Genomic DNA, 26,541 nt, shown 5'->3' on the forward strand with positions numbered 1-26,541 from the left:
TTTCAATGGCTGATTTTTCAGTAGATCATCAGACCTTTCTTCCAAGTCACCTCTGGGTAGACTCAAACCTCCAGTCTTTGGGTTAGCAGCCAAGGGTGCTTGCATCCCCCAGGAACTTGGGGAAAGGCATGCTGTTGTTAACTGCCATCGAGTTGGAGTCGCCTCGACTCACAACGCACAAGCCTCCACAGGTGGTGGGGGCACATGTGGTGCCCAGGCTGGGAATCAAACCTGGGTCTCCAGCATGGAGGGCAAGAATTCTACCACTGAACCACCAATGCACCCAGGAAAGGGACATAGGGAGCTCCAAAAGGTAACTGGGCCTGGGCCTGCTATTCTTCACCCAGGGGCCCTATACTAGGGGACACTCCCACAAGATAAGCAGGGCATTTCAGTTGACAGATGCCAGGAGAGACTGTTTTCCAGGCCAAAGCAGGTATACATCACCAACAAAAGGGTCTTTTGGTTCCCTGGTCCTCTTCTCTCTTGTCCTGTGGTGCTCAGCATCAAGGAGAACAAGCAGCCCGGGTCATAGCAGTGTTTCTCAAAGCGGGTGCGACTGGCATTAGGCGTGGGACAATTTTTCTTTATGTAGGACAGCCCCACACACTGTAGAACATTTAGCATCTCTGGCCCCTGCTTGCTAATTGCCAGTTGTAGCCCCCAGTCACTGTGACAACCACAATGCTCCCTACTCGCATTTCCAAAGTACACCCCCCGGCCCCCGTCTCTGGGGTTGAGGGTTGCCCAGTTGAGAACCAGGTGTGCAAAGGAATCTGGAGATTCCCAGGATCCTCCACTCATTCATGCAAAGCAGCAATTACCAAATGAGGCCTCACGTCCAGCTGAGGGGACGCTGGAGCTCTGCCAACAACAATGACACAGGCAGGGGGTTGCTTTAGGTGACCTAGACAACTGTTCTGAGTCTGTTAATGGTTAGTTGACAGCGACAGGCTCACGTTTCAGGAGAAGGGGGAAAACACCCTCTAAAAGCAAAATGAGCACTATAACAAAAGAAATATCCCAACACCATCCTCATACCCCTCCTACACCCCCGCTCACAATCAGGACTTGAAATCTGAGCTTGGTCTCTCCAGTGTCCATTTGACCCCCTCAGTGAATGAACACTGCCCCCGGCAGTCTCTGCCTTGCCTTGCTGGTTTAAAGGACTTCATTTCCCTGTGCTGCCATAGCAACTGGGAAACAACCTCTGCTCACAGTAAGGATGGTGCTGTGGCCCAATGCATAGATACACACGGCCCTGGTAACAGAGCAACTAGGACAGAGGGACAACAAGGGCTCAGGCGAAGGGGAGAGGGAGGTGGCCCACAGAGTAGACAACCCAGCGCTTGAGGAGTCTGGGTATGCGGTTTATTTTCTCTCCCGTCAAAGGCACACACTGTCTAAACTGTGTGGCTGGTTGTTATTAAGAAGCTGCTCTAAGAGGGAAAAATGTATTTAATAAAAGGCCCAGTGTTTGTGGTCTTCTCGGGCCAGCTGCTGAGCTTAGGAAATCTTGAGGTGTGACCAGTTTTCAGCCTTCAAAACCAAGATGAACTGCCCTTGAGAAGGGGTGGTCAGAGGCAGAACATGTACACGCTCTCTCTCCTCAGCCGGGGACATGGGAAGTTGGTCCAGAACAAACAGAAGTTGGAAGTCTATCTTGAACCAGAGGTGAGTCTTACCGCTGTAAAGGCACATTTTGGGGGTGAGGGAAGAGTGCTCCATTTTTCATTTGGGGGTGAACAATGTGAGTCTTCGTTTGTGTTGGTAGTGAAGTACTGGGGGGTCACTGGTATACTTGTCCTCCTCTTTCATGGAACTCAAGGAAATAACATAGTTTGCCTGACACACCAACATTGCCACTGGGCCCTCTTCCTTCTCCTTGTGCACCTACTTACAGCCTCATTAGCTTTAGACTGAAGGAGATTCCAGATTTTCTGGAATTTGCGTGGTTTGGTTCAAGACCAGAATTTCCACGTGGATTCTAGGCAAGCTGATGGTTGTTTGGTTTTAGAAGTCGTGCTCTGTGGTTGAAATGCTGTATATGTTCATGCCATTTCCATGGCTTCCTTAAACTTTCTGGAATTCAATCCACAAGACATATTTTATATAGGCCAAAAACAAAAAAAAAAAAAACAAAAAACCCACTTTAGAAGATTTTAAAGAGGTGGCAAAATTCCCTTGTTGTACTGGAATTTTATTTCATTGAATCCTGCCAGGAATGAGAAATCCATTGGAACACTTTGAAAATTTTTGTGTCACACAGAGATTTCTATTGTCATGGTGGTTGTCATGATATTTGACCTTTGTTGTATTAAAAGACATCTAAAGTTTCAAAGGACCTCTGTGGCCAATGGCGTTTACTTACTTACAAGATATGTAACTACTTTATAGGCTCCTAAATAGCCAAATTAGATAATGTTACATAGCATCTGGAATGTATAGAAATTCTCTCCGTGTACAGCTGAAGTGCTGCTGAGTTGAAATAGTGGTTTTCTCCTATTTAAACTGCCAGCTAGTCCAGGTCTAATTTCAAAGTTATCTGCTGCCCTTGATAATTCTGACTACTTACTTGCATACCAAGAAACTTCAACTGGCCTGTAACCTACGTTCTACCCCATTTAAGCCTCCAGGCATGAACGGCTCTCCTTAAAGTCTCATGGGGTAAGACAGAACCAAGCTCTGGGTTCTACTAATTTTGAGATGTGGAGAGCAAAATCCGTTGCTAAGAAAAGTGATTGTACTCCTTGATGCTGTGTGAACAATTCAGAGAAAATCAATACCTAAGTCAATGTCAAACACCCTATGCAAGCAGTGTTTGCTATCAAAACCAAGCCAGCTGCTGTCAAGTCGATTCTGACTCATGGCAACCCCCTGTGTGCAGAGCAGAATTGCTCCATAGGGTATGTATGGCTGTGACTGTTATAGAAGCAAATCACCAGGCTTTTCTTCTGAGGTGCCTCTGGGTGGGTTCAAACCACAAACTTTTGATTAGCATTTGCACCACTCAAGGACTCCATTTGCTATAAAATGATCTCAAAGTGGATTGGTCAAGGTAGTTTCTTTTCCCTGCAGGATTACTTGAACTGGAAGTCCCCAGAAGATTATGTCCTGGTCAGCAAACCCCACAATGAGAACAATGCCAGCCAGGACTCCTGGAGCCTCTTTCTTCCTAAAACTTTCAGCACTAGAAAAGGTGCCCTAATCCTCTACTCAGAAGGTTTAGCCATATCAGCACGGACACCAGAAGAGAGAAGAAAAGGCACCTGCCACCCCAAAGGCCACAGGAAGAGGCTGGGTCACAAACTGCATACACTTAAAGACCTCAAAGAAGCCATCTTGGCATATGGAAGGAACAAGGTAGGCAGAGCAAAGCCTTGGGTTTGGGGAAGGCACTGGCCTGCATGTCTAGAGATCCAGCTGCAGCTTTGGGTATGACTTCTCTGACCCTAGGGAAGGTATGAAACCCTAAGACCTCCATCTCTTTATCTCTAAAATGGGCTCTGTCTACCTCACACAATTGTCATGAGGCTTAAATGAGATAATGTATATGAAAAGGCTCTGAAAAGCATTAAGGGCTATATTATCATTTTGTGTCCTTTCAGTTACAGTAACACAAAGTCCTTTTCAGCATTCAGACAGATCCAGGCCAGCAGACGTTTCCTCAGAATCCTTGAAATCCTGTCTCGTGGTCATCATCACACCTCTGATGTTCTTGGCTTTGTGGAAATGAGAGGGAGAACATTTTAAATATTTACCTTGAGCCCTTCAGTGTCTGCAGGATAAGTTAATGACTTTTTTCCATTCTGAATTTAATATTAAGGGAAAACCCCTGTGTTCATTTTTCTGATTCATACTTTCTAATATCCTGTGAGATGTGCACATGGCTCCTGCTTTATACAACTGCAGGCATCAGCCCTTTGTCTGAGTCAAAGAGAAAGGCTGAGGAGATGTATAACTTTATGAAGTTCAAGGTTGTAGATAACGGGTTACTCTCTAGTTTAGAAGTCTCTGCTGGCTTCTCATTCCCCGCAGGATAAAGTCATTGGCTTTTTATAACCAGCCCTTCACATGCTGGCTTTCTCCTCCATGTCTAGCCACATCTCCCACTTCTTCTTACCACCACCTCTACCATGGACCCCTCAAGGCCCCACCCATCTGAATAGCTCACCCTTTTTCAAACACTGTGTGCCCCTTCGCGACTCTATGCTTTCGCACATGCTTCTCCAGCTAGCAAACTCCTGCTTATCCTTGAAGACACAACTCAAATGTCATCTCCTCTCTGAAAACTTCTCCCTCTTCCCTAGGCAGGGATATCCCATTGTTCCCTCTGTGGACATTCCCAAACTCTCACGCACTGCAATTTATCTCCTTGCCCATTTATTTGCCCTGATAGAATAGCATCTCCTTGAGGGCCGCAGGGGCCATATCTAAGTCATTTCCAGAAAATGATGAGTACCCATAAATGTTTGTGGAATGAAGGAGTCAGTTATGTGCAATATTTAGATGATCTCGCAGTATCATTACTGGGAAATTTATCACCTACTCAAACTTAGGCAGAGCTTCCAAAAGAAAGACTCTTCTGCCCCGTCCTATCTTTCAAAATACAGAGAGGCTTGATAACCTTGACCAAATGCCCAACTGTACTTAGTCTTAAAATCATAAATTCATGGGTGAAAGGAAACCAATAGTGGAATGCTTACTATTACTTTATAGCTACTATTGTATTTAATCCTCACAATGACCCTGGGAGATATGGTTATTCTTGTCCTCTCTTTGTAGATGAGGAAATGGAGGCTTAGGAAAGTTAAGTGCTAGCTCAAGGCCTCATAGCTACTAAATGACAGACCCAAGATTCAAACCCAGCATTTTCTACCTCCCTAGGAAACCCTGGTGTCATAGTGGTTAAGAGCTACAGTTGCTAACCAAAAGGTTGACAGTTTGAATCCACCAGGTGCTCCTTGAAAACCATATGGGGCAGTTCTACTCTGTCCTATAGGGTCGCTATGAGTCAGAATCAACTCAGTGGCAACAGGTTTGCTTTTTTGTTTAGGCCGGCATGCTAGGTACTATGTCCTATTGTCTCTGGATTCAGAAAGAACTCCAGAGGTCATTGTGTCAGGCCTTGGCTTGTTTTCCCTCAAACCCATTCCATGCCGTTGCCCTGCTCTGCTCTGCATCACAGGGAGGTTGACCCCAGGTTATGATTCTACAAACTTTATGTCCTGTGCCAAATGAATTTGCCAATGGGAGATATTGGAAGGATATTGAGGAGGGGAGAGAAGGGAAAAGTCAACGTATTTCTCCTCTCCCACTCTGCCTCTGGTGGCGAGAAGCATCTACATTTCTTCTGTGGTCCAGCTCCCAACAGACAGGCCTGCTATGGCTCCAGGTTCCTTTAGGTGACCCCACTAGCTTCTCCCTCTCTCTCCCTCTAGCCTAGGAGTGGTGCTGGCTTTCTGAAGTTGCTAATCTCAGTGTTGCCTCACCATCTGCTTGGCTTTTGAGCTCTTCAATTACCTGTGTAACCAATTCCCTGGATTAAATTCCTTCTGTTTTTAAATACTTAGAGTGATTTCTGTTTTCCTCGTTGGATACTGACTGTCTAGACTAACTTACTGCCCAGAGTAAGAACACCTTCCACAGCTTTCACATGCTTGTCTGTATGGCTTAAATACTTCTGGAAACAGAGATCTTTTTATTTTTTAAAGTAGATGAGTCCATTTTGGACAGCTTCATTTTTTGTTAGACCTAGACTCAATAAAAACAGAAGTTTCTGTCTTCCTGTAATATTCATCTACTAGATGTATAACTTGTACCTTTGCACAAAGCAGAATACTAATCTAACCTGAAATGGGTAGAATGGAAATGGTGTGTTTGGAATAGTAATAGGGCAGGAATTTAAGGAGATTAGAGAACATAGTAGATTGAAACAGGAGGAGAAGTAACTCAGAAGGGATTTGGGATTTAAAAAAATGAACATCACAGAAAAGTAGAGCTTTGGAAAATAGAGAGTACTATCTGATTTTGACAACTACAGGCTGGCCAAAACTTTTAAAATCATAATACCTAGTGCTGGGAAGGATATGGGGAAATGAGCAATCATACGTTAGGAGCACAAATTTGCATGGCATTTCTGGAGGGTATTTTGGCAAAAGTCTTAAAAGGCATAGTGATCCCTTTTGATTCAACATTCTACTTTTAGGAATTTGCCCTAGAAAATAATCAGATATGTGCCCAAGGATTTATGCACAAGAATATTTATTACAGGGTTATTTATAAATATGCAAAATACTGAAAACAATAACTGTCCAACAATGGAACACTGATTAAATAAATGATGGGACATTCATACATAGTAATGGAGTTTAGGGCAGCCGATAAAGTCATGTATTTATCATGAATGGGATGGGAGGAAACGTTTACAGTGTATTTTTAAAGCAGGTTACAAAAATAGTGCTCATATAATAAAAATACAAATTTTTCTTAACATTTTTTGAGTATTTACTATGTTCTTGCGAGTATTTGAAGTGCTTTCCATGTATAACTCATTTGTTCTTTCTAACAATCCTGTGGGTAGGTGCTATGATGATATCATTTTAAAGATAAGGAAACTGAAGCACAGAGTTTTGAGTAACTTACTCAAGGTTATACATACAAGTAGACGGATTATGCCACAATTCAAAACCAGGCAATGTAAACATGCCTCTTGATAGTCCCAATTTAAAAAAAAAAATTAACTTATGCATTAGCAGAATGATACACCCCAAAATTCTAACTATGGGTAGTAGGATTATAAATTATAAGTTTATTTATACTTTTATTTTTAAAAAAAAAATTCATGGAATTCTTAAAATACAATAAAAATCTTTGGATTAGAAAGAAGTAGCACGCAAAAGGGAGAGAGAGGTTGACCCTAGCGAACCAGGTGAGAGGATCAGGAAGGGAAAAGAAATGGCAAACAATGCTGTCAATTGAGCCCACCAATGACTACGCCATCTGTTCCTCAGGGTCAGTATTTCTTTGCCCAAATAGTATAGTTCAAGAGTTAAACACACCACACTCAAAGTAAAAGAGCCAAAATGGGGAGGGCAGAAAAGGATGGAGGGGCGTTCACTGATAAAGTCATGCTGCTTAGAGAAGGATCTGTTCTGTACCAGCTGAACCACGAATCAGGAAACCCTACATAACTCAGGCCCACTCAGACCTGTGAGAACTGAGGCAGTTGCAGGGAGGTACAATTATGTTTAAAATATCTCACATCATCTCCAGTTCTATATGTGGACCTAATGACATGCATGGGGCAACACGCCTGGGTTCTATAGCTCAGCATACACCTACTCTTTAACTTTCTTGACGGCACAACTTCCTAATGAGCAAAGAGATGTCAGCGTTCTCAGACTTTTACATACATAAAAAGATGTTGCTTTTTTTTCTTAAGTAAAAGGAAATATTGTCCAAATATTTCCAAAATTAAAACTGCTCTCCTTGAATTCATTCAGCTTCACATTATTTAGAAATCAAATCGCTGTAAAACCTAAATAACCAGAATTTTTGGTAGTCTCTAAATGATAGTCATAGTAATGCTATTGAAGCATAACAGAACGCTAAAGTGTCTCCCAAATCATCTGAAATATTCAATAATTTCCATGTTGTTTTAGTATCTCTTATTCTTATATTTTTAGAATTTTGTAAATCCAGTGGATGTTTTTAAAATATGCAACTATGGGACATTGATTAAATAATGCATTAAGAATGATTTGTTAAAAAATATTCAATTCACAGAACATCCCATTTTCCTATCTCATGAGGGATAAACAGGATTTAGATTACTACAGTTGATTTCAACTAAAGTTGTATTGCTTCTATCACGTCTCTTATAAATGTGGTTACATTTAAGAGTATTGTCAGCCTTGTTCCACTGGATGTATGTCCCCATTCATTCTTTGCTGCCTAATTTCCCCCCATACTGCAATACTCAGGCACTTAACTCTAGCTGGTGATATCAGACGATGTTCAACCCATGAAGAAACCTTCAGGTTACTATTTTATCAAGTAATATTGTGAGAAATATGTTTTTAAAATAAAATTTATTTTTTCCCATCCTAAACATAATATAAGCTCCTCATACAAAATAGGAAAATATCGAAAAGTAGGAAGAATAAATTATCCATTATCCTTTCAGCCAAAGATCGGGAGGTCAGTTTTGAAGCTCCCTTTGCAAGTCCAAACTAAGAACCTGCTACTTGTTCCAACAGTGCCACTAAGAAGTGAGAAGTGCTCTGATGGCCGCCAACAAAGTGTCAGGTAGATCCCAAGGTGATGAAGGGGAAAAAAGAACGACTTCACTGCACTGCTTTTTCTTGTTGCTGTTAGCTGCCCAGTTGGCCCCTGACACATGGCGACCCCATGCACAATGGAACAAAATGCTGCCCAATCTTGAGCCATCCCCATAATCAGTTGTGTTTCATAGGGTTTTCACCGGTTAGTTTTGGGAAGTAGATCACCAAGCCTTCCTTTTAGTCTGTCTGAGTCTGGAAGCTTTGCTGAAACATGTTCAGCAACATAGCAATGCACAAGCCTTCACTGACAGATGGGTGGTGGCTACACATGAAATAAATTGGCCCGGAGTCAAATGCGAGTCTCCCACACGGAAGATGAGAATTCTACCACTGAATCACCCGAGCCTCCTCCTTTTTCCTAGTGCCCTCCATTCGAGCAACTCCTGAGCAGTTGTACTTGGAGCCTTTAATAAACCTAGGAGTAGGAAAGGTCAGAAGCGAGACATGGGTCAACCCTGTGAGGTCAAAAGTAATGTAAATCCTAGCTAATACTTATAGAATGCTTACTGTGTGTCAGGCATTTTATACATAAACTCACTCAATTTTCACAAGCCTATGAGCTGGATACTAGCATTATCTCCGTTTTATGGGAAGGGAAACTGGGTCTTGAAGTTAACTAACTTGCCTAAAATTACACACCTAAATGGTCAAGCTAGGATTGGAGCCCAGACAACTAACACAAAAGCCCAACTCTTAATCCCTAGAGGACCTGATTTTGAAGACTCCTGTTGCCCAGAGAAAAAAAGCTTCTCCCCTTGTTGCTTTAACAGCATTTTTTTTTTTTTTTTCAAAAAACGGATCTTGGTCTTCCAACACATCCCTCGAAACATTTTCAATTCTAGGGAAACAAATCAGATTTTCATTAAAATCAATCTTGGTTATAGGTAGCATTTTAATTGTAAATCATATATATGATCCAGTAGACTCCTGTATTTCTAGGCTGCTGTAAATAACAGAGAACATTTATAATAATGGCTACAATTTATGTAACACTGACTATAATGCCAGTCACTATTCTAAGCACTTTGCATTTAGTAATTCATTTAATTCTCACAAAACATTGTAAACTAGCTACTTTTATCATCCCCATTTGGCAGATGAAGAAACTAAGGCACAGGTGGGTCAAGTAATTTCCCCAAGGTCACACGGCTAGTAAAGGATGAGCCAGGATTCAAACCCAGGCAGAATGAGCTCTTATACGAACTAGAGCTTAATTTTTACTGTCTGCAATTCTAGTTGTACTTTTGCTTCTGTGGCATATGGCAGGTCAAACCTTTGATGCTGATTGGCTTGGCCAGGAATCAAGCCCTGTTACAACACTATACCTATGGGAAAACTTATAGTCACATTCATCGATTCTCCTCTTTATGGGCTGGTGTCCAGGAACAAATACATAGTCGCTAAATATATAGGGGAGAAGGTATCATTTGCACTAAAACTCAAAAATTAAACTTGCAGAGAAAGGGTCTGGCTGAGGAGTGGTGATGTTTACCCGGGGGTGACTGAAGTCAGGATGGGTTTGGAGAATACTTTACAAGCACAGCTGCAAGTGGCCTCACATCTCTCTCCTCCCACCTCCACCCCTCACCTTTACTTCAGTTGAACTCAACTGGCAACCACAAGGCTAGCTCCAGTCACACCTTCACAGGTGCTCCAACAATGGGCAGTCACCCTCTGTGGTAAGGCTTGGCTTTTGCTGGAGCACACTGACTCCAGCAAACTCAAGGAGGGGTAGGAGACACCAGCTGGCCTCCTCCTGAGAGAAGGACATCCCAGCTGGAGCAGGTACCCCGAGGCACAGGTGATTGCCATTAAAATATACATCCATTGTTGGGTTTTTCCATTCAACTTCAGTAACATCTAATGAGTAGTTTATTAAGCAGTCAATACCTAGAATAGTGCCTGGCACATAGCAGCCACTCAACAAATAGTTCTTAGATGCACATATTAGTTGCCAGGATTGGCAGGGAGATGCCATAGCCTCTGCCCACCAAAGGCACTTACTTTGGTCAATGAGGCAGATTTGTCCCCTAGTGACACTTGATACAAGGTAGTTTAGAAGAAGTTGTTGTTAGGTGCTATAGAGTTGGTTCTGACTCATAGCGACCCAATGCACAACAGAATGAGACACTGGCCAGTCCTATGCCTTCCTCACACAATTGTTGTTGCTATGTTTGAGCCCACTGCTGTAGCCAGTGGGTCAATCCAACTCATTGAGAGTTTTCCTCTTTTTCGCTGACCCTCTGCTTTACCAAGCATGATATCCTTCCCCAGGGACTGGTCCCTCATGAAAACATGTCCAAAGTATGTGAGACGAAGTCTCACCATCGTCACTTCTAAGGAGCATTCTGGCTGTACTTCTTCCAAGACAGATTGTTCCTTCTTCTGCAGTCCAGGGTATATTCAACATTCTTTGAAACACCATAATTCAAATAAATCAATTTTTCTTCAGTCTTCCTTATTCATTGTCCAGATTTCACATGCATATGAAGCTATTGAAAATACCACTGCTTGGGTCAGGCACACCTTAGTCCTCAAAGTGACATCTTTGCTTTTCAACACTGTAAAGAGGTCTTTTGCAGCAGATTTGCCCAATGCAGTATGTCTTTTGATTTCTTGGCTACTGCTTCCATGGGTGTTGACTGTGGATCCAAGTAAAATGAAATCCTTGACAACTTCAATATTTTCTCTGTTTATCATGATGTTGCTTATTGGTCCAGTTGGGAGGATTTTTGTTTTCTTTATGTTGAGGTGTAATCCATACTGAAGGCTGTAGTCCTTGATCTTCATCAGTAAGTGCTTCAAGTCCTCTTCACTTTCAGCAAGCAAGGTTGTGTCATCTGCATATTGCAGGTTGTTAATGAGTCTTCCTCCAATCCTGATGCTGTGTTCTTTTCTTCATATAGTCCAGCTCCTCGGATTATCTGTTCAGCATACAGATTGAATAGGTATGGTGAAAGGATACAACCCTGATTCACACCTTTCCTGATTTTAAACCATTCAGTATCCCCTCGTTCTGTTCAAACAACTACCTCTTGGTCTATTTACAGGTTCCACATGAGCACATAAGTTGTTCTTGAATTCCCATTCTTCACAATGTTATCCATAATTCGTTATGATCCACACAGTCAAATGCCTTTGCATAGTAATAAAACACAGGTAAATATATCTCTGGTATTCTCTTCTTTCAGCCAAGATTCGTCTGATATTAGCAATGATATCCCTTGTTCCATGTCCTCTTTTGAATTCAGCTTGAATTTCTGGCAGTTTCCTGTTTTTGCACTGCTGCAACCATTTTTTAATTATCTTCAGCATTATTTTACTTGCAGTGATATTAATGATATTGCTTGATAATTTCTGCATTCCGTTAGATCACCTTTCTTTGGAGTGGGCACAAATATGGATCTCTTCCAGGTCGTTGTCTTCCAAATTTTTTGGCATAGAGGAGAGAGTGCTTCCAGCGTTGTATCCATTTGTCGAAACAGCTCAGTTGGTATTCCGTTAATTCCTGGAGCCTTGTTTTTCACCAATGCCTTCAGTGCAGCTTGGATTTCTTCCTTCAGTGCCATCAGTCCTTGATCATATGCTACCTCCTAAAATGGCTGAACGTTGACCAGTTCTTTTTGGTACAGTGACTCTCTGCATTCCTTCCATCTTCTTTTGATGTTTCCTGCATCGTTCAATTTTTTACCCATAGAATCCTTCAATATTGCAATACGAGACTTGAATTTTTTTCTACGGTTCTTTCAGCTTGAGAAATGCTGAGCATGTTCTTCCCTTATGTTTTTCTAACTCCAAGTCTTTGCACATTTCATTATAATACTTTACTTTTTCTTCTCGAACCGCCCTTTGAAATTTTTTGTTCAGCTATTTTACTTCATTTCTTCCTTTCACTTTAGCTACTGTATGTTCAAGAGCAACTTTCAGAGTCTCTTCTGACATCCATTTTGGTCTTTTCTTTCTTGCCTGTCTTTTTAATGACCTCTTGCTTTCTTCATGTATGAAATCCTTGATGTCATTCCACAACTCATCTGGTCTTTGGTCATTAGCGTACAATGCATAAAATCTATTCTTGAGATGGTCTCTAAATTCAGGTGGGATATACTCAAGGTTGTACTTTGGCTCTCATGGCCCTGTTTTAATTTTCTTCCATTTCAACTTGAACTTGCATATGAGCAACTGATGGTCTATTTGGCAGTCGGCCCCTGGCCTTGTTCTGATCAATGATATTAAGCTTTTCCATCATCTCTTTCCAAGATGTAGTCGATTTGAGTCCTGTGTATTCCATCCGGTGAGGTCTATGTGTGTAGTCACTGTTTATGTTATTGAAAAAAAATGTATTTCAAATGAATAAGTGGTTGGTCTTGCAAAATTCTAGCATGCAGTTTCCCACGTCATTTCTGTCACCAAGGCCATGTTTTCCAACTACAGATCCTTCTTCGTTTCCAACTTTCACATTCCAATCACTAGTAATTATCAATGCATCTTGATTGCATGTTTGATCAATTTTAGACTGCAGAAGTTGGTAAAAATCTTCTTCATCTTTGGCATTAGTTTTTGGTGGGTAATTTACAATAACTATTGTATTAACTGGTCTTCCTTGTAGGCGTATGGATATTATCCTATCACTGACAGTGTTGTATTTCAGGATAGATCTTGAAATATTCTTTTTGACGATGAATACAACACTGTTCTTCTTCAATTTGTCATTCCTGGCATAGTAGACCATATGATTTTCTGATTCAAAATTGCCAATACCAATCCATTTCAGCTCACCAATGCCTAGGATATCTATCCTTAAGTGTTCCATTTCATTTTTGACAACTTCCAATATTCCTTGATTCATACTTGGTACATTCCACATTCCAATTATTAATGTATGTTTGCAGCTGTTTCTTCTCATTTTGAGCTGTGCCACATCAGCAAATGAAGATGCCAAAAGCTTGACTCCATCCACATCATTAAGGTCAACTCTGCTTTGAGGAGACAGCTCTTCCCCAGTTGTATTTTGAGTGCCTTCCAACCTGAGCGGCTCATCTTCCAGCACTCTTTCAATGTTCCACTGCTATCCACAAGGTTTTACTGGTTAATTTTTTCAAAAGTAGATTACCAGGCCCTTCTTCCCAACCTGTCTTAGTCTGGAAGCTCTGTTGCAACCTGTCCACCATTTGTAACCCTGTTGGTATTTGAAATGCTGGTGGCATAGCCTCCAGCATCACAGCAACATGCAAGCCACCACATTATGACAAACTAAGAGATGAGCAGTGGAAGAGGAACTAGACTGTAATCTTTTAACACACTGGGAGTATAACGGAGGTAGAGATAGTGATTGCTTCCTAATGGGAAAATCTAGAGTGGCTTCTTATAGGAGGTAGAATTTGAGCTGAGTCTTGTGGTAAAAATAAGTAGAAAGAGACTTTCCAGGTATAAGTAAGGGTGACCTAGGGGACTGAGCAATCAGAGGAAGGTTAGGCAGTAGTAAGTAGACAGATGTGACTCTTAGCTGTCAGTATGTCTGGAGAAGGGGAGAAGGGCTTTGCCTACCAGTCCTGAGATTTTCTGGGCTTCTCCTTTCACCTATCTTGTCAACTCCTGTACACAAAGGCTGGGCCACTCTCTGGTACGATGGCAGCTGACTGTCTGGGCCCTGGCTTTCTGGGGACTCTGGCACCCTGCCACTGCATGTCTGCTGGGTGGGAGCATAGGCCCCACCTGTTCCTCCTGTCCTCTGAGAACCCTCGGCTGCCAGCACTAGGGTGAGGTGATTGGGATAGCCAGTTCCACAACAAAGGCTGGTACATGGGACTCCTCTTCACACCTATATGTGCAGAGGCCTGGCAGGCAGCAGGAAGGAGAACGGGCCCAAGCAAGTCCCTCATTAAAGGAAGCACTAGAGGTGGAGTGTGGATAGCAGGCTGCTTTGTGTACACTAATTAGTCATTTCAGAAGAAACCAGAAGCTGGGGTTGACTGGGAAAGCCACAGCAGGCCTGAGCATCCGCAGACAGCCTCCTGCTGTCAAGTTTATATCCCTATTTTGGAAACTCCCTTCCTGGCTCCCTTCTGTCTCCCAATTTGTCCAGCTTGTCCCTTTATGTTTTATAGTGACTTTTGGGTGAGTGATAAGATGTCAAGGATAATGTTGGGGAGGGAATGGAGAAATATGTATGAGAACAGAGTGGATGCAATGAAATAAATTAATTTTTAAACATGTTTTCCATTAATAAATGAAATTTAACCATATTACTGAAAATTTTATTTTTCAAAAAGGAGAGAAGAAACTATAATCATATGCCAAGCACCCTAATACCACCATTTTAATGTATTTCCTTTCAGTCTTTCCACCATGATTATACACATATAAGACATGTTTTTTATGAGGGATCTGTTCCTGTAAAGATTATAGCCTTGGAAACTCTATGAGGGCAGTTCTAGTCTGTCCAATAGGGTCACTATGAGTCAGAATCGACTTGACGGCACCCAACAACAACAATTGCACTATACGTGATCTCTTGTATCTTATTTTTCCCACTTAAAATATTATTCTACATGTTGGAAATGAGTGAATGGATTTAACCCTGACTGGATTCCTCAGTAGCCCTAAGCAGGCTTTAGGCCTCTCTCAGTGTTTCAGTTTTTCCAATGAGGTGTGATGTTAATAACTCACCTCACAGGCATAATTTGAGAAATTACTAAGAGAACCCAGAAAACTAGAAGAAACTTAAAGAAGCTATGATAAACAGAATAATGTTCCCTAAAGATGTTTATATCCTAATGCCTGGAACATATGACTATGTTAGGTTACTGGCAAAGGAAAATTAAAGTTGCAGATGGAATTAAGGTTGCTAATAAACTGACCTTAAAATAGGAAGATTACCCTGGGTTATCCAGGTGGGCTCAATGTAATCATAAGGATCCCTACAGGTGGAAGAAGATATCAAAAGGGAAAATCAAAAGATAGCATAGTAAGAAAGACTAGCCCCAGGTTTCTGGCTTTGAAGATGGAAGAAGAGGATTCACAAGCCAAAGAATGCAGGTGGGCTCTAGAAGCTGGAAAAGGCAAGAAAACAGATTCTTCCCTACAGCCTCCAGAAGAACACAGCCCTGTCAATACCTTGATTTTAGCTCAGTGAGACCCATTTCAAACTTCTGACCTCCAGAACTGTAAGATAATAAAGTTGTGTTGCTTAAGCCACTAAGTTTGTGGTAATTTGTTACAGCGGCAATAGGAAACTAATACAGAGGCCAAGATCAGCTTTCAAACTCTAAGCAAAAACATATCTACCTCAAAAAATTAAATATAAAATTACCCGTATGACACAGCAATTCCACTCCTAGGTATATACCCAAAAGAACTGAAACTTGTATGATCAGGAACCGATGGTACTGAAGGAAGAAATCCAAGCTGCACTGAAGGTATTGGCAAAAAAACAAGGCTCTAGGAATTGACAGACTATCAATTGAGATGTTTCAACAAATGGATGCAGCGCTGGAAGTGCTCACTCATCTATGCCAAGAAATTTGGAAGACAGCTACCTGGCCAACCAACTGGAAGAGATCCACATTTATGCCTATTCCCAAGAAAGGTGATCCAACTGAATGCAGAAATTATTGAACAATATCATTAATATCACACGCAAGTAAAATTTTGCTGAAGATCGTTCAGAAGCGGCTGCAGCAGTATGTCAACAAGGAATTGCCAGAAACTAAGACTGGATTCAGAAGAGGACATGGAACCAGGTATATAATTGCTGATGTCAGATGGATCCTGGCTGAAAGCAGAGAATACCAGATAGATGCTTACCTGTGTTTTATTGACTATGCAAAGGCATTTGACTGTGTGGATCATAACAAATTATCGATAACATTGCAAAGAATGGGAATTCCAGAACACTTAATTGTGCTCATGAGGAACCTGTACATAGATCAAGAGGCAGTTGTTTAAACAGAACAAGGGGATACTGCATGGTTTAAAGTCAGGAAAGGTGTGTGTCAGGGTTGTATCCTTTCACTGTACTTATTCAATCTGTATGCTGAGCAAATAATCTGAGAAGCTGGACTATGTGAAGAAAAACGGGGCATTTCAGGATTGGAGGAAGACTCATTAACAACCTGCGTTATGCAGAGGACACAACCTTGCTTGCTGAAAGTGAAGACGACTTGAAGCACTTACTGATGAAGATCAAAGACTACAGCCTTCAGTATGGATTACACCTCAACATAAAGAAAACAAAAATCCTCCCAACTGGACCAATAAGCAACATCATGATAAACAGAGAAAATATTGAAGTTGTCAAGGATTTCATTTTACTTGGATCCACAGTCAACACCCATGGAAGCAGTAGTCAAGAAATCAAAAGATGTATTGCATTGGGCAAATCTGCTGCAAAAGACCTCTTTAAAGTGTTGAAAAGCAAAGATGTCACCTTGAAGACTAAAGTGCACCTGACTCGAGCCGTGGTATTTTCAATCGCATCATATGTATGCGAAAGCTGGACAATGAATAAGGAAGACTGAAGAAGAATTGACACCTTTGAATTGTGGTGTTGGCAAAGAATATTGAATATACCATGGACTACCAAAAGAACGAACAAATCTGTCTTGGAAGAAGTACAACCAGAATGCTCCTTAGAAGCAAGGATGGCGAGACTATGTCTTACATACTGTCTTAGTCATCTAGTGCTGCTATAATAGAAATACCACAAGTAGATGTTTTTAACAAAGAAAAATTTATTCTCTCACAGTCCAGTAGGCTACAAGTCCAAATTCAGGGCACTGGCTCCAGGGGAAAGCTTTCTGTCTCTGTCAGCTCTGGCGGAAGGTCCTTATCATCAGTCTTTTCTTGGTCTGGGAGCATCTCAGCGCAGGAGCCTCAGGTCCAAAGGACGCTTTCTGCTCCCAGCACTGCTTTCTTGGTGGTATGAGTTCCCCCTGTCTCTCTGCTTGCTTCTCTCTTTCATATCTCAAAAGAGATTAGCTTAAGACACTATCCAATCTCATAGATTTCATCAATATAACTGCCGCTAATCCATCTTATTACATCATAGTGATAGGATTTACAACACATAGAGAAATCACATCAGATGACAAAACGGTAGACAATCATACAATACTGGGAATCCTGGGAATCATGACCTAGCCAAGCTGACAAATATTTTGGGAGGACACAATTCAATCCATGACACATACTTCGGACATGTTATCAGGAGTGATCAGTTCCTAGAGAAGGACATCATGCTTGGTAAAGTGCAGGGTCAGCGAAAAAGAGGAAGACCCTCAACGAGATGGATTGACACAGTGGCTGCAATGATGGGCTCAAGCATAACGACAATTGTGAGCACGGCGTAGGACCGGGCAGTGTTTCGTTCAGTAGTACATAGGGTTGCTATGAGTCGGAACCGACTCGACGGCACCTAAAAACAACAACAACAGAGACTCAAGCAGATACTTGTACACTATTGTTCATTTCAGCACTATTCACAATAGCCAAAAAGTTGGAAACAAGCCAAATGTCCATCAAAAGATGAATAGATAAACAAAATATGGTACATACATACAATGGAATATTATTCAGCCATAAGGAGAAATGAAATTCTGATACATGCTACAATATGAATGAACCCCGAAAACACTATACTGAGTAAAATAAGTCAGACACAGAAGGCCAAATACTGTATGATTCCACTTATATGAAATATCTAGAGCAGGCAAATGCATAGAGACAAAAGTTTATCAACAGTTACCAGGGGACGGGGCAGGGAGAAAGGGAAGTTACTGCTGAAATTAAGGAGTACTGAGTTTCTGTTTGGAGTGATGAAAAACTTTTGGAAACAGATAGTGGTGATGGCTGCACAACATGGTAAATGTGACTAATGTCACTTAAGAGTGGTTGAAATGGCAAATTTATACTCCACCTCTGGAGAATTGCTATGCTGGTCTTTTCTCCCATTACCTAAATCTGTAGCAACTTCAGATATGTTGCTCCCATATTCTACCTATGTATCAGTTAGAAATACTTTTGGCTGCAAGTAACAGATTACTTGATTATCAGTGGTTTAACTCAGGCACCGGAACTACGGCTTACTGGCCAAATTCTGCCCACTGCCTGTTTTTGTAAATAAAGTTTTATGGAAACACAACCATGCCCATTTGTTTACATATTGTCTATCGCTGCTTTCTTGCTACAAAGACAGAGACGAGTAGCTGCAACAGAGACCATACGGCCTCCTAAAATATTTACTTTCTGGCTCTTTAGGAAAAAATCTGCCAATCCCTGGATTAAACAATAAAGAAATTTAATTATCTCATATAGCAAGAAATTTGGGGTAGGAGTTTCATGTTTGGCCAGCTGTTCCACAATGCCGTTAAAGACTCAAGCTTTGTCTTTTCCCTCCACCATCCTTTGAATGTTGGCTTTTCTTCCTCATGCTTATTAGCTCATATTCACAAGATGTCTCATCTGGGTTCAGAGCAGAAAAAAAAGGCCAGTGAGCAATTCTCACAAATTGCCTCTTATATAAGGAAGCAAAGACTTTCCAGAAGCTCCCCAGCAGACTTCGCCTTATGTCTCATTGGCCAGAACTAGGTCACATGGTCACTCCAAGCTGCAATGGAGTCTGGGAAAACACATATCTGGGAAAGGGGTTTTGTTAACATAAAACTGAGGGTTCTGTTAGCAAAAAGAAGTGAGGAGAAGAAGGGCTGTTTGGAAGCCAATTAACATAGTCTCTCACAACCTGGACAAAGGGAAGAAGAAAAGACTGATCATTTGAAAAAGACTTGAATATATGTTGATTACCTACTAGCTACTGAGCACTAAGAACTCAGCTCATTTAGTCCTTAAACTGAGTGTAAGTAGCCAGAAAAGTAATTAATTTGCCAAGGACACATGACCAATAGGGTAGGGCTAGATCTCAAGGCCAGTCCCTCTTAAGGCAAAATCCCGCTTAGTCTCTCTCACTATCAACTCTCCTCCCATCCTATTAGGAATGCTCAGCGATTAGAAAGTGCTTTCACATCTGCTCCTCATAACACCCCAGAGTGCAAAGTAGGCAGGGAAAGGAGGCCAGGAGGTATGAGCGGAAAGACCCTCACATTTGCTACATATCTTACAATAAGCTGGGTCAGTGAGAGACACTTACCTGCATTATTTCATTTGCACCATCAAAAAGCCCTAAAAAGTAGGTATAATGTTAGTATAAGGGGCAGATTATCAAATAAACAAGGATAATTTCACATTTTTTCACCACATTAAAGATTCTGCTTCTAGATATGACTGGCATCTATTTCTCTCCCAATCCCACAGCACTTTCCTGCAGAATCAAAGCCTCTTTTCAAATTTACAATCCTGGACAAGGGTGGATGACCTAGTAAACAAGGTAAGTATGGGCTTACTTGTGCTTGCTTACTAAATCTGTAGTGAACAATTTCACATTACCAAGTAAACTCGTGCTTACCTTGCTTATTGGCTAATCCACCCCTGGACAGATGTCAGCCATACCTAGAAGCAGAATCCTTGATGTGGTGTAAAAATGTGAAATTGTTCACTACAGATGATCTGGAAAGCAAAGTAAGCACTGTGTTACCTTGTCTATTGGATAATCTGCCCTGGTCAGTATTACAAACAAGATTATATAATTTAGGTGACTGAGTAGCCCTCTGACTCAGATTGGAACTATTCACTCATTTAGTTATTCGTTGACCAACAATATTGAGCCCCTACTATGTGTCAGGCACTGTAAAATCTGACTTTTGGGTTATCTGGTTCCAAAACCCATCAACTTTCCGCTTCCTTGTTGTTAGCTGCCACTGAGTCAGCCCCCAACTCATGGTGACCCTATACACAATGGAACTAAATACCGCCTGATTGCAGATCGGACTGTTGTAATTCATAGAATTTTCACTGGCTGATTTTCGGAAGTAGATTGCCAGGTTTTTCTTTCTAATCCATCTTAGTCTGGAAGCTCCACTGAAACCCATTCAGCATCACAGCAACATGTAGGCCTCCATAACAGACTGATGGCAGCTACATGTTATTCGCTCCATTTTACAGAGAGTTTCTAGGGTTTGCCCACGATCAGAAAGTTTCCAAGTGGCAGAACCACAAAACGGATTCCAGCCATCCTGGCTCTAAGTCCAGTACACTTTCCTAAACTTTCTCACCAAGCTCTCTCCTTCCTACTCTTCTTGTTTGTGCTCTCTGGACCCATTAGTTGTCCCCCTGTGTCCATTGTTCAGGCTCTGCAAGCCCGTGAGGCTAAGCAAAAAGAATTATCAGAGGTAGGAAGAGATTTGATGCCTGGAGAACCAGTCTCAGGAGCCCTGCTGGTGCAATGGTTAAGTGCTTGGTTGCTAACGGAAAGGCTGGCAGTGAGAACCTACCCATAACTCCGCAGGAGAAAGACCTGGTGATCTTCTTCCTTAAAGATTACAGCCAAGAAAATCCTATGGGGACAGTTATACTCTATCACATGGGGTTGCTGTTGAGTCTGTTCTGAACAGACAGCCAACAACAACAGATCTAGTCTCATAGTGTCACAGCCTCCTGCCAAGCATAAGTACATGCATCATCACAGGCCTCTTTAGAAAGAGAATGGAACCCCGTGCAAGAGTGCCACAACCTCAGCTCCGCAGATGCAGGAAGAGGGCATCAAAGGTCATCAATGAGGCTGTGACACTGACAGTGTGGCAGCTGCAGAATCTCAATGTGCTTGTGACCACAAACACAGAGCTAAAAAGATGCTGATCTGGGCCATTGAACCACCAAATTAAAGAAGCCTAGAACTCTCCAACCTTTGTTCGATTTGTAATATGAGATAATAAACTTTCTCATTGTTTATACCAGTTGAGTCAGGTTTTACTACTTCCAACCGAAAGGATCCTAACAAGTGTGAAAGAGTCCGTCTCTTTAGTCTTACAATTCTTATGGGCTGTGGCATTCACTGAGCCACCTACTTTTAAACCATCTTTTATTCCTTGTTTTGACATCAAAATGGTTCATGGTGTTAGGTCCTCGTCCAACAGTGAGGTGGTAAGTTCCTGAAGGACAGAAGCTTTGCACTGATGTGGAATTCGAAGCCCAGGGTTCTGGTCCCAATCCTACTACTAACTAGTTAAGTCTTTTTTTTTTTTTTTTTTTTGTATTTTAGATGAAGGTTTACGGAGCAAATTAGTTTCTCATGAAACAATTAATACACATATAGTTTTGCGACATTGGTTGCAACATATCTACACTTTCCCCTTCTCAATCTTGGATTCCCTATTACCAGCTTTCCTGTCCTCTCCTGCCTTCTCGTCCTTGCCTCCGGGCTGGTGTGCCCATTTAGTCTTGTTTTGTTTTATGGGCCTGTCCAATCTTTGGCTGAAGTACGAACCTCAGGAGTGACTTCAGTACTGAGTTAACGGTTAAGTCTTTTAACCTCAATTTCCTTGTCTATACTATTGCGTCGGGTGAGCCACTTAACCAAGGGTGGTAAACGGGCTTCATCCCTCATACCAACTCTCACTGGAACACTGTGTGGAGCACTTTCATGGACTGCAAAAGAATATATGCTGTATGATTCCATTTGTATAAAGTTCAAGAATAGACAAAACTAATCCATGGTGACAGAAATCAGAATAATGGCTACCTGGAGGGTGGAGCACGCGACTGGACAGGGACACGAGGGAACTTTCTCAGATGATGAAAATATTGTGTGTCTTGTTTTGTGTGGTGGTTACAAAGGTGTATACAATTGTCAAATTTTATTGAACTGAGCACCTAAGCACTGTGCATGCTATTATGTATACATTATGCCTCAATTTAAAAAAATTTAATAGAAGAAGATGCTGAGACCACAATCAATTCAGCAGGCAAGAAAGCCATAATTGATTAGTGACATCTGCCATAGACAAGGGGGAGAGTGAGAGGTGTCAACACAAGTACCACATGTTTGCTATTCATAACCGATCATCCTCAGGGGGTTTCTGTGCCATTTCAGTGGTTATAATATTAACTCAGTCTGCCTTATATAACATTATAATGAGGTGAAAGTTCTTTGTATAACATATATCCCTAGCCAAGGGTAAGATGTTATTATTCACATTTATTCTCCACGATGTTTTGAACAGTGGCACTGACTCTGGCAGCAAGTCCCCAGAAAATTCTCCCTAGGCTGAAATGAAATGCAGTAGAGCCAGATATTTTCAGAATGACAGGCTTCCCATGAACATAGGACATGGTTTGTCTGACCTGTTATTCATATTACAAACACTGAATGCCAATGCTTATTTGCTGAGCTGGCTTTCCCATTGCTATACAGCCCCACTTTTTAAGGTACTAAATGATTTCCACAGGCTGAACTAGATAATGTTTTCTTTTGAGGCTTTTTATCCCTTCTCACGCTCTGCCTCAAGATGGGGTCTGGTGTTTGTCATTTCTCCTTCTCCTTCCAACTGCAAATCTGCAAGGGCCTTTCAGAGCTTTGCTCTGTGGGCTCTTGGTTTATGTCTGTTGGCTGAGGCATCCATTTCTGGTGCCTTCCAGCACCTTCCGGGAGTCTCCGGATTACTGATGAGGATTGTGCTAACCAGCTTGTATCACTGGGAGTCTCAGGGCTCAGCAGCTGTGCTGTTTTCTGACTGGTGTCCCCACAGAGGGAGCAGAACAGAGCCTGGCAACCATACCTCCACTTCCAAAGCCAGCCGAAGAGCAAGGCCCAACGGCAGATCCAGCCTGGGTATTCAGCCAAGAGATACCTCCGAGGTCTCTTGCGGAAATGGCCCCCTGACACCATGTACAGGCTCCAGTGTGCAGGTCAGTAGGGAAGTGGTTGGGGGCACCCTGAGATGCCCTGCCTCTCATTCTAGCATGAGAGTATGCTTTACATCAAGGTCTGAAACACTAGAATTTCAGGACTGATTTTGTGTTAAAGAAAAGTTTCTCAAGCTTGTAACCCTCAAACCTCGATCACGCCTTTCACCCCCATCCTCTCCAAATTTGCAGAGAGAAGTACAGCCTGAAGTCTTGCCTTCACCCCAATCCTCTTAGCAACCTCGCACTCCACATCCCATGCCAGAACTTTCTTCTGAAATTTCTTCACTCAGAGATCATCCAGTTCAACCCTCATCTTTTACAAGATAACGAGAATAAAAAAGAGGCCCAGAGAGCAAAGTAATTTGCCCAAGGTCATTCAGCCAAAAGCAGAGCTGGGGCCAGAAGCCAGAGCCTCCCTGCACTCCTAGCTGCATATTCTTCCCAACATTCCCCAGTTCCCCATCTGAGGTGATCTCAGGTCCTCCAGGAAGTGGAAATGTTAGGACTCCTCCTCTTAAAGATGGGGGCTCTCCAGCACAATCCACTTGGGACTGAGATGGACACCCTACTGCTAGACAGAGACCCCAGACAAACTCTGCAAACACTTAACAATGGAAACCAGAAATGGTTGGGAATTAGCATTTCCAGATTTAGTGTGTGCACGCACACAGCGCTCCTGAACACACACACACACAAACACCCAGTTAAACTTGCAATATTTGGGACATACGTATCTTTTAAAAAAAACAAAATCATTGTTTATCTGAAATTCAGATTTAACTGGACATCTTGTAGTTTATTTGGTAAACCTACTGAGGATGAGAGAGGTGAGCAGTAGGATTTGCCAGTGTCTGCTAGGTTGTCATTTCTTCAACACCAACAAACAGACAGGACCAGAGGAAGACTGATTTTCCTCTTGCTTTATAGGTTACCCTGGGAAAGGAGAGAAAACAACTCTCTCCCCAATAAGTGGTGACTTGAAGCAAAATGAGAGATGTGGGCTTGTCCAGTAATTGTTTTTACTTTTATGGCAGGCCCAAAGTTACAGGCATATCCATTTATTTAATGCTGTGAGAAAGAGCCTCTTAACCAAAGATCTGTTTATCATCAGGTAAGGCAGAGAGCAGAACAGGCTACTGCCCTTATACCCTAGGCCCAAGATTTTTGAGGATGAGAGCCCCACTTAACATCAAAAATTGTCTCAGACCCCTCCATAGGTGAGTCATATGGCTAAAATGTGTGGTTTAAGAAAAGACACATGTACACGTGCATCTTTGGGCCCCTTGCCATAGTTCCTTAGGCTGGAGGAACTATGTTGAGGCTGGTGTGAAACCACTGGCCCAATGGTCCCTGCCATCCTCCCCTCACATCTCAGAGCTCACTACTTTTATGATGCTAGAGTGTTCTTCGGTCTCTTCTTTTCACCCCTATTATGAATCCTACCCACACTTCAAGCCTACATCTCCTATGAAGTCTTTTCTGACAAATCCAATCAATACTGAGCTCTTCATTTTCTGGCCTTATATCACACTGACATTCAGGGCCACACAGTTGAGCACAGGTGAGCTTTGTCTCTTTAAAAGACTATTAGTGCCTTTAAAAAGGGCCCATGTCTGGTACTTCTGTGTGTGCCCCACTGCCTAGCAGAGGGCTGGGACCATTGGTAAATCCTCAGAAAATCCTAATAGAATGGTTGGATTGAGAAGGCAGTTGCTGGTGGGGTTTTCAGAATCAAGCAGGATATATCCACTACCTTTTGCTCCCTCTTCCTGGGAGCTTACCCAACCCTAAGGAGGTGGCGATGTTTCTTCACCAGGGAGACCCAGTTCTTGGCAATAGCAGAGTGGAAGAAACACACAGATGGCACAGGAGCAGAAGCACCCGAGACACTGGATAGAGAAGCCTCTATGGGGTCTATCTGCTTTTTAAATCCCTCTTATTTTCTAATTGTCTTCCTTAATGGGCCATGTCCAAAGCCAGGACTAGTGCAAGGGGGAATCTTGTAGTTATCTCCAAGAACTGTATATTGATGACCATTATTTTTACCAATAACTCCTGACCTACCCTTCAGGATACATCAAGGATTCTGTGCTGCTCCAGGACAGTCAACTTAATGTACCGAAGAATCTCAGGCCACAACAGGATCTTTCAGGTGTACCCCCAAAATACCACTTCCTGCCTGTCTTCCCTCCATTTTGGACTCAACAAGGAAAATCTTTTGAACAAGGTACATGTTGATTTTATGACCAGTTCTCAAATATTTGGATTTTTGGTGCCTTAAAATGGAGTTTCCCAGACTAAGGTCTAGGGTTCTGAGTTTCATTGTCCTCGTCTCTAAAATGAGGGCTTTAGTCTAGACTAGTGCTGTTGTTCTATAATATGTGCTGTCCAATATAGTCGCCATTAGCCACATATGGCTACTGAGCACTTGAAATGTGAGACTGAGAAACTAAATCTGCAATTGTATTTAATTTAAATTGATTTAGATCTAAATAGCTACATGTGGCTAGTGGATACTGTATTGAAAAGTTCAGATCTGGACTCTAGATTTTCAATTATTTCTTAGGTCTGTTCCACTCTGACATTCTTTGATTCTGTGCTTTTGTGGTCACATCATATGGAAAAAGTACAGGCTTTGGAACCAGAAATATGGATTGTAATGGCTGTTCTCTCATTTACTAGATGTAAGATCTTGAGCAAGTCACTTACCTGTTTGAGCTTCTGTTTTCTAATTTGTGAAATGTGCATAATAAGATCTACCACATTACCGCACAGAAAATGATTGTGAGCTCTCTATAAGCTGTGCATTACTACAAGGATTTTAGTTGTCAATATTATTTTTTGGGAACTTGAAGCATTAAGAGTCAGAAGTTGCCTCTGGTAAGGAAGATGGGAAGAGATGACTGAGTAGCCATAATGAGCAAAGAATGGGGTCTTGGCTGGTGCCAGAGTTTTTGAGGAAAGAAAAGGAAAGAACGAGAGCCAAAGATAAAGGTAACTTTTTTTCTCAAATGAAAAAGAAAATTTCTAGAAATAATGGCAGCGCCTGACCAAGCCCTGTCCTTGGGAAAGGGATCTGATCAGGGTAAGTACAGTAGCTGGTCTGTCAGATGAGTGGAGAAGAAAATGGCAGGCTGTCAGAGCCTGGTGCCATTAAACATCCCAACCATACTGTAGTCGTTGTTGTTGTTAGCTGCTATTGAGTCAACCCCTAACTCATGGCAAACCCGTGTACAGTGGAACAAAATGCTGCCTGGTCCTGTTCTACAGAGGCAATCGTATTCCTCTTCGTAAATGAATGCCCTGGTCTATACATTAGCCTCTATGCACTTTGCTAATATGGGTCAATATCCTTGAGGCCAGTTGACTCTGGGGCACTGAAAAGATCAAGTTTCTAGGACAT

General features: G+C 42.0%; 1 protein-coding gene across 1 annotated transcript in view; it reads left to right on the forward strand.

The window, feature by feature from the left end:
- The first annotated feature begins 1,590 nt into the window (after nucleotides 1-1,590).
- KIAA2012 (KIAA2012 ortholog) overlaps nucleotides 1,591-26,541 on the forward strand; it is a 134,408-nt gene continuing 109,457 nt past the window's right edge. Inside the window, exons 1-4 of the mRNA XM_023732997.1 lie at nucleotides 1,591-1,674; nucleotides 3,079-3,363; nucleotides 22,979-23,138; nucleotides 25,210-25,365. Coding sequence (XP_023588765.1) covers nucleotides 1,591-1,674; nucleotides 3,079-3,363; nucleotides 22,979-23,138; nucleotides 25,210-25,365 — 685 coding nt within the window. The remainder of the gene's footprint in view (nucleotides 1,675-3,078; nucleotides 3,364-22,978; nucleotides 23,139-25,209; nucleotides 25,366-26,541) is intronic.

The sequence above is a fragment of the Trichechus manatus genome, unplaced genomic scaffold (genome assembly GCF_000243295.1).
Source record: "Trichechus manatus latirostris isolate Lorelei unplaced genomic scaffold, TriManLat1.0 scaffold00056, whole genome shotgun sequence".
Classification (NCBI taxonomy): Eukaryota; Metazoa; Chordata; class Mammalia; order Sirenia; family Trichechidae; genus Trichechus; species Trichechus manatus.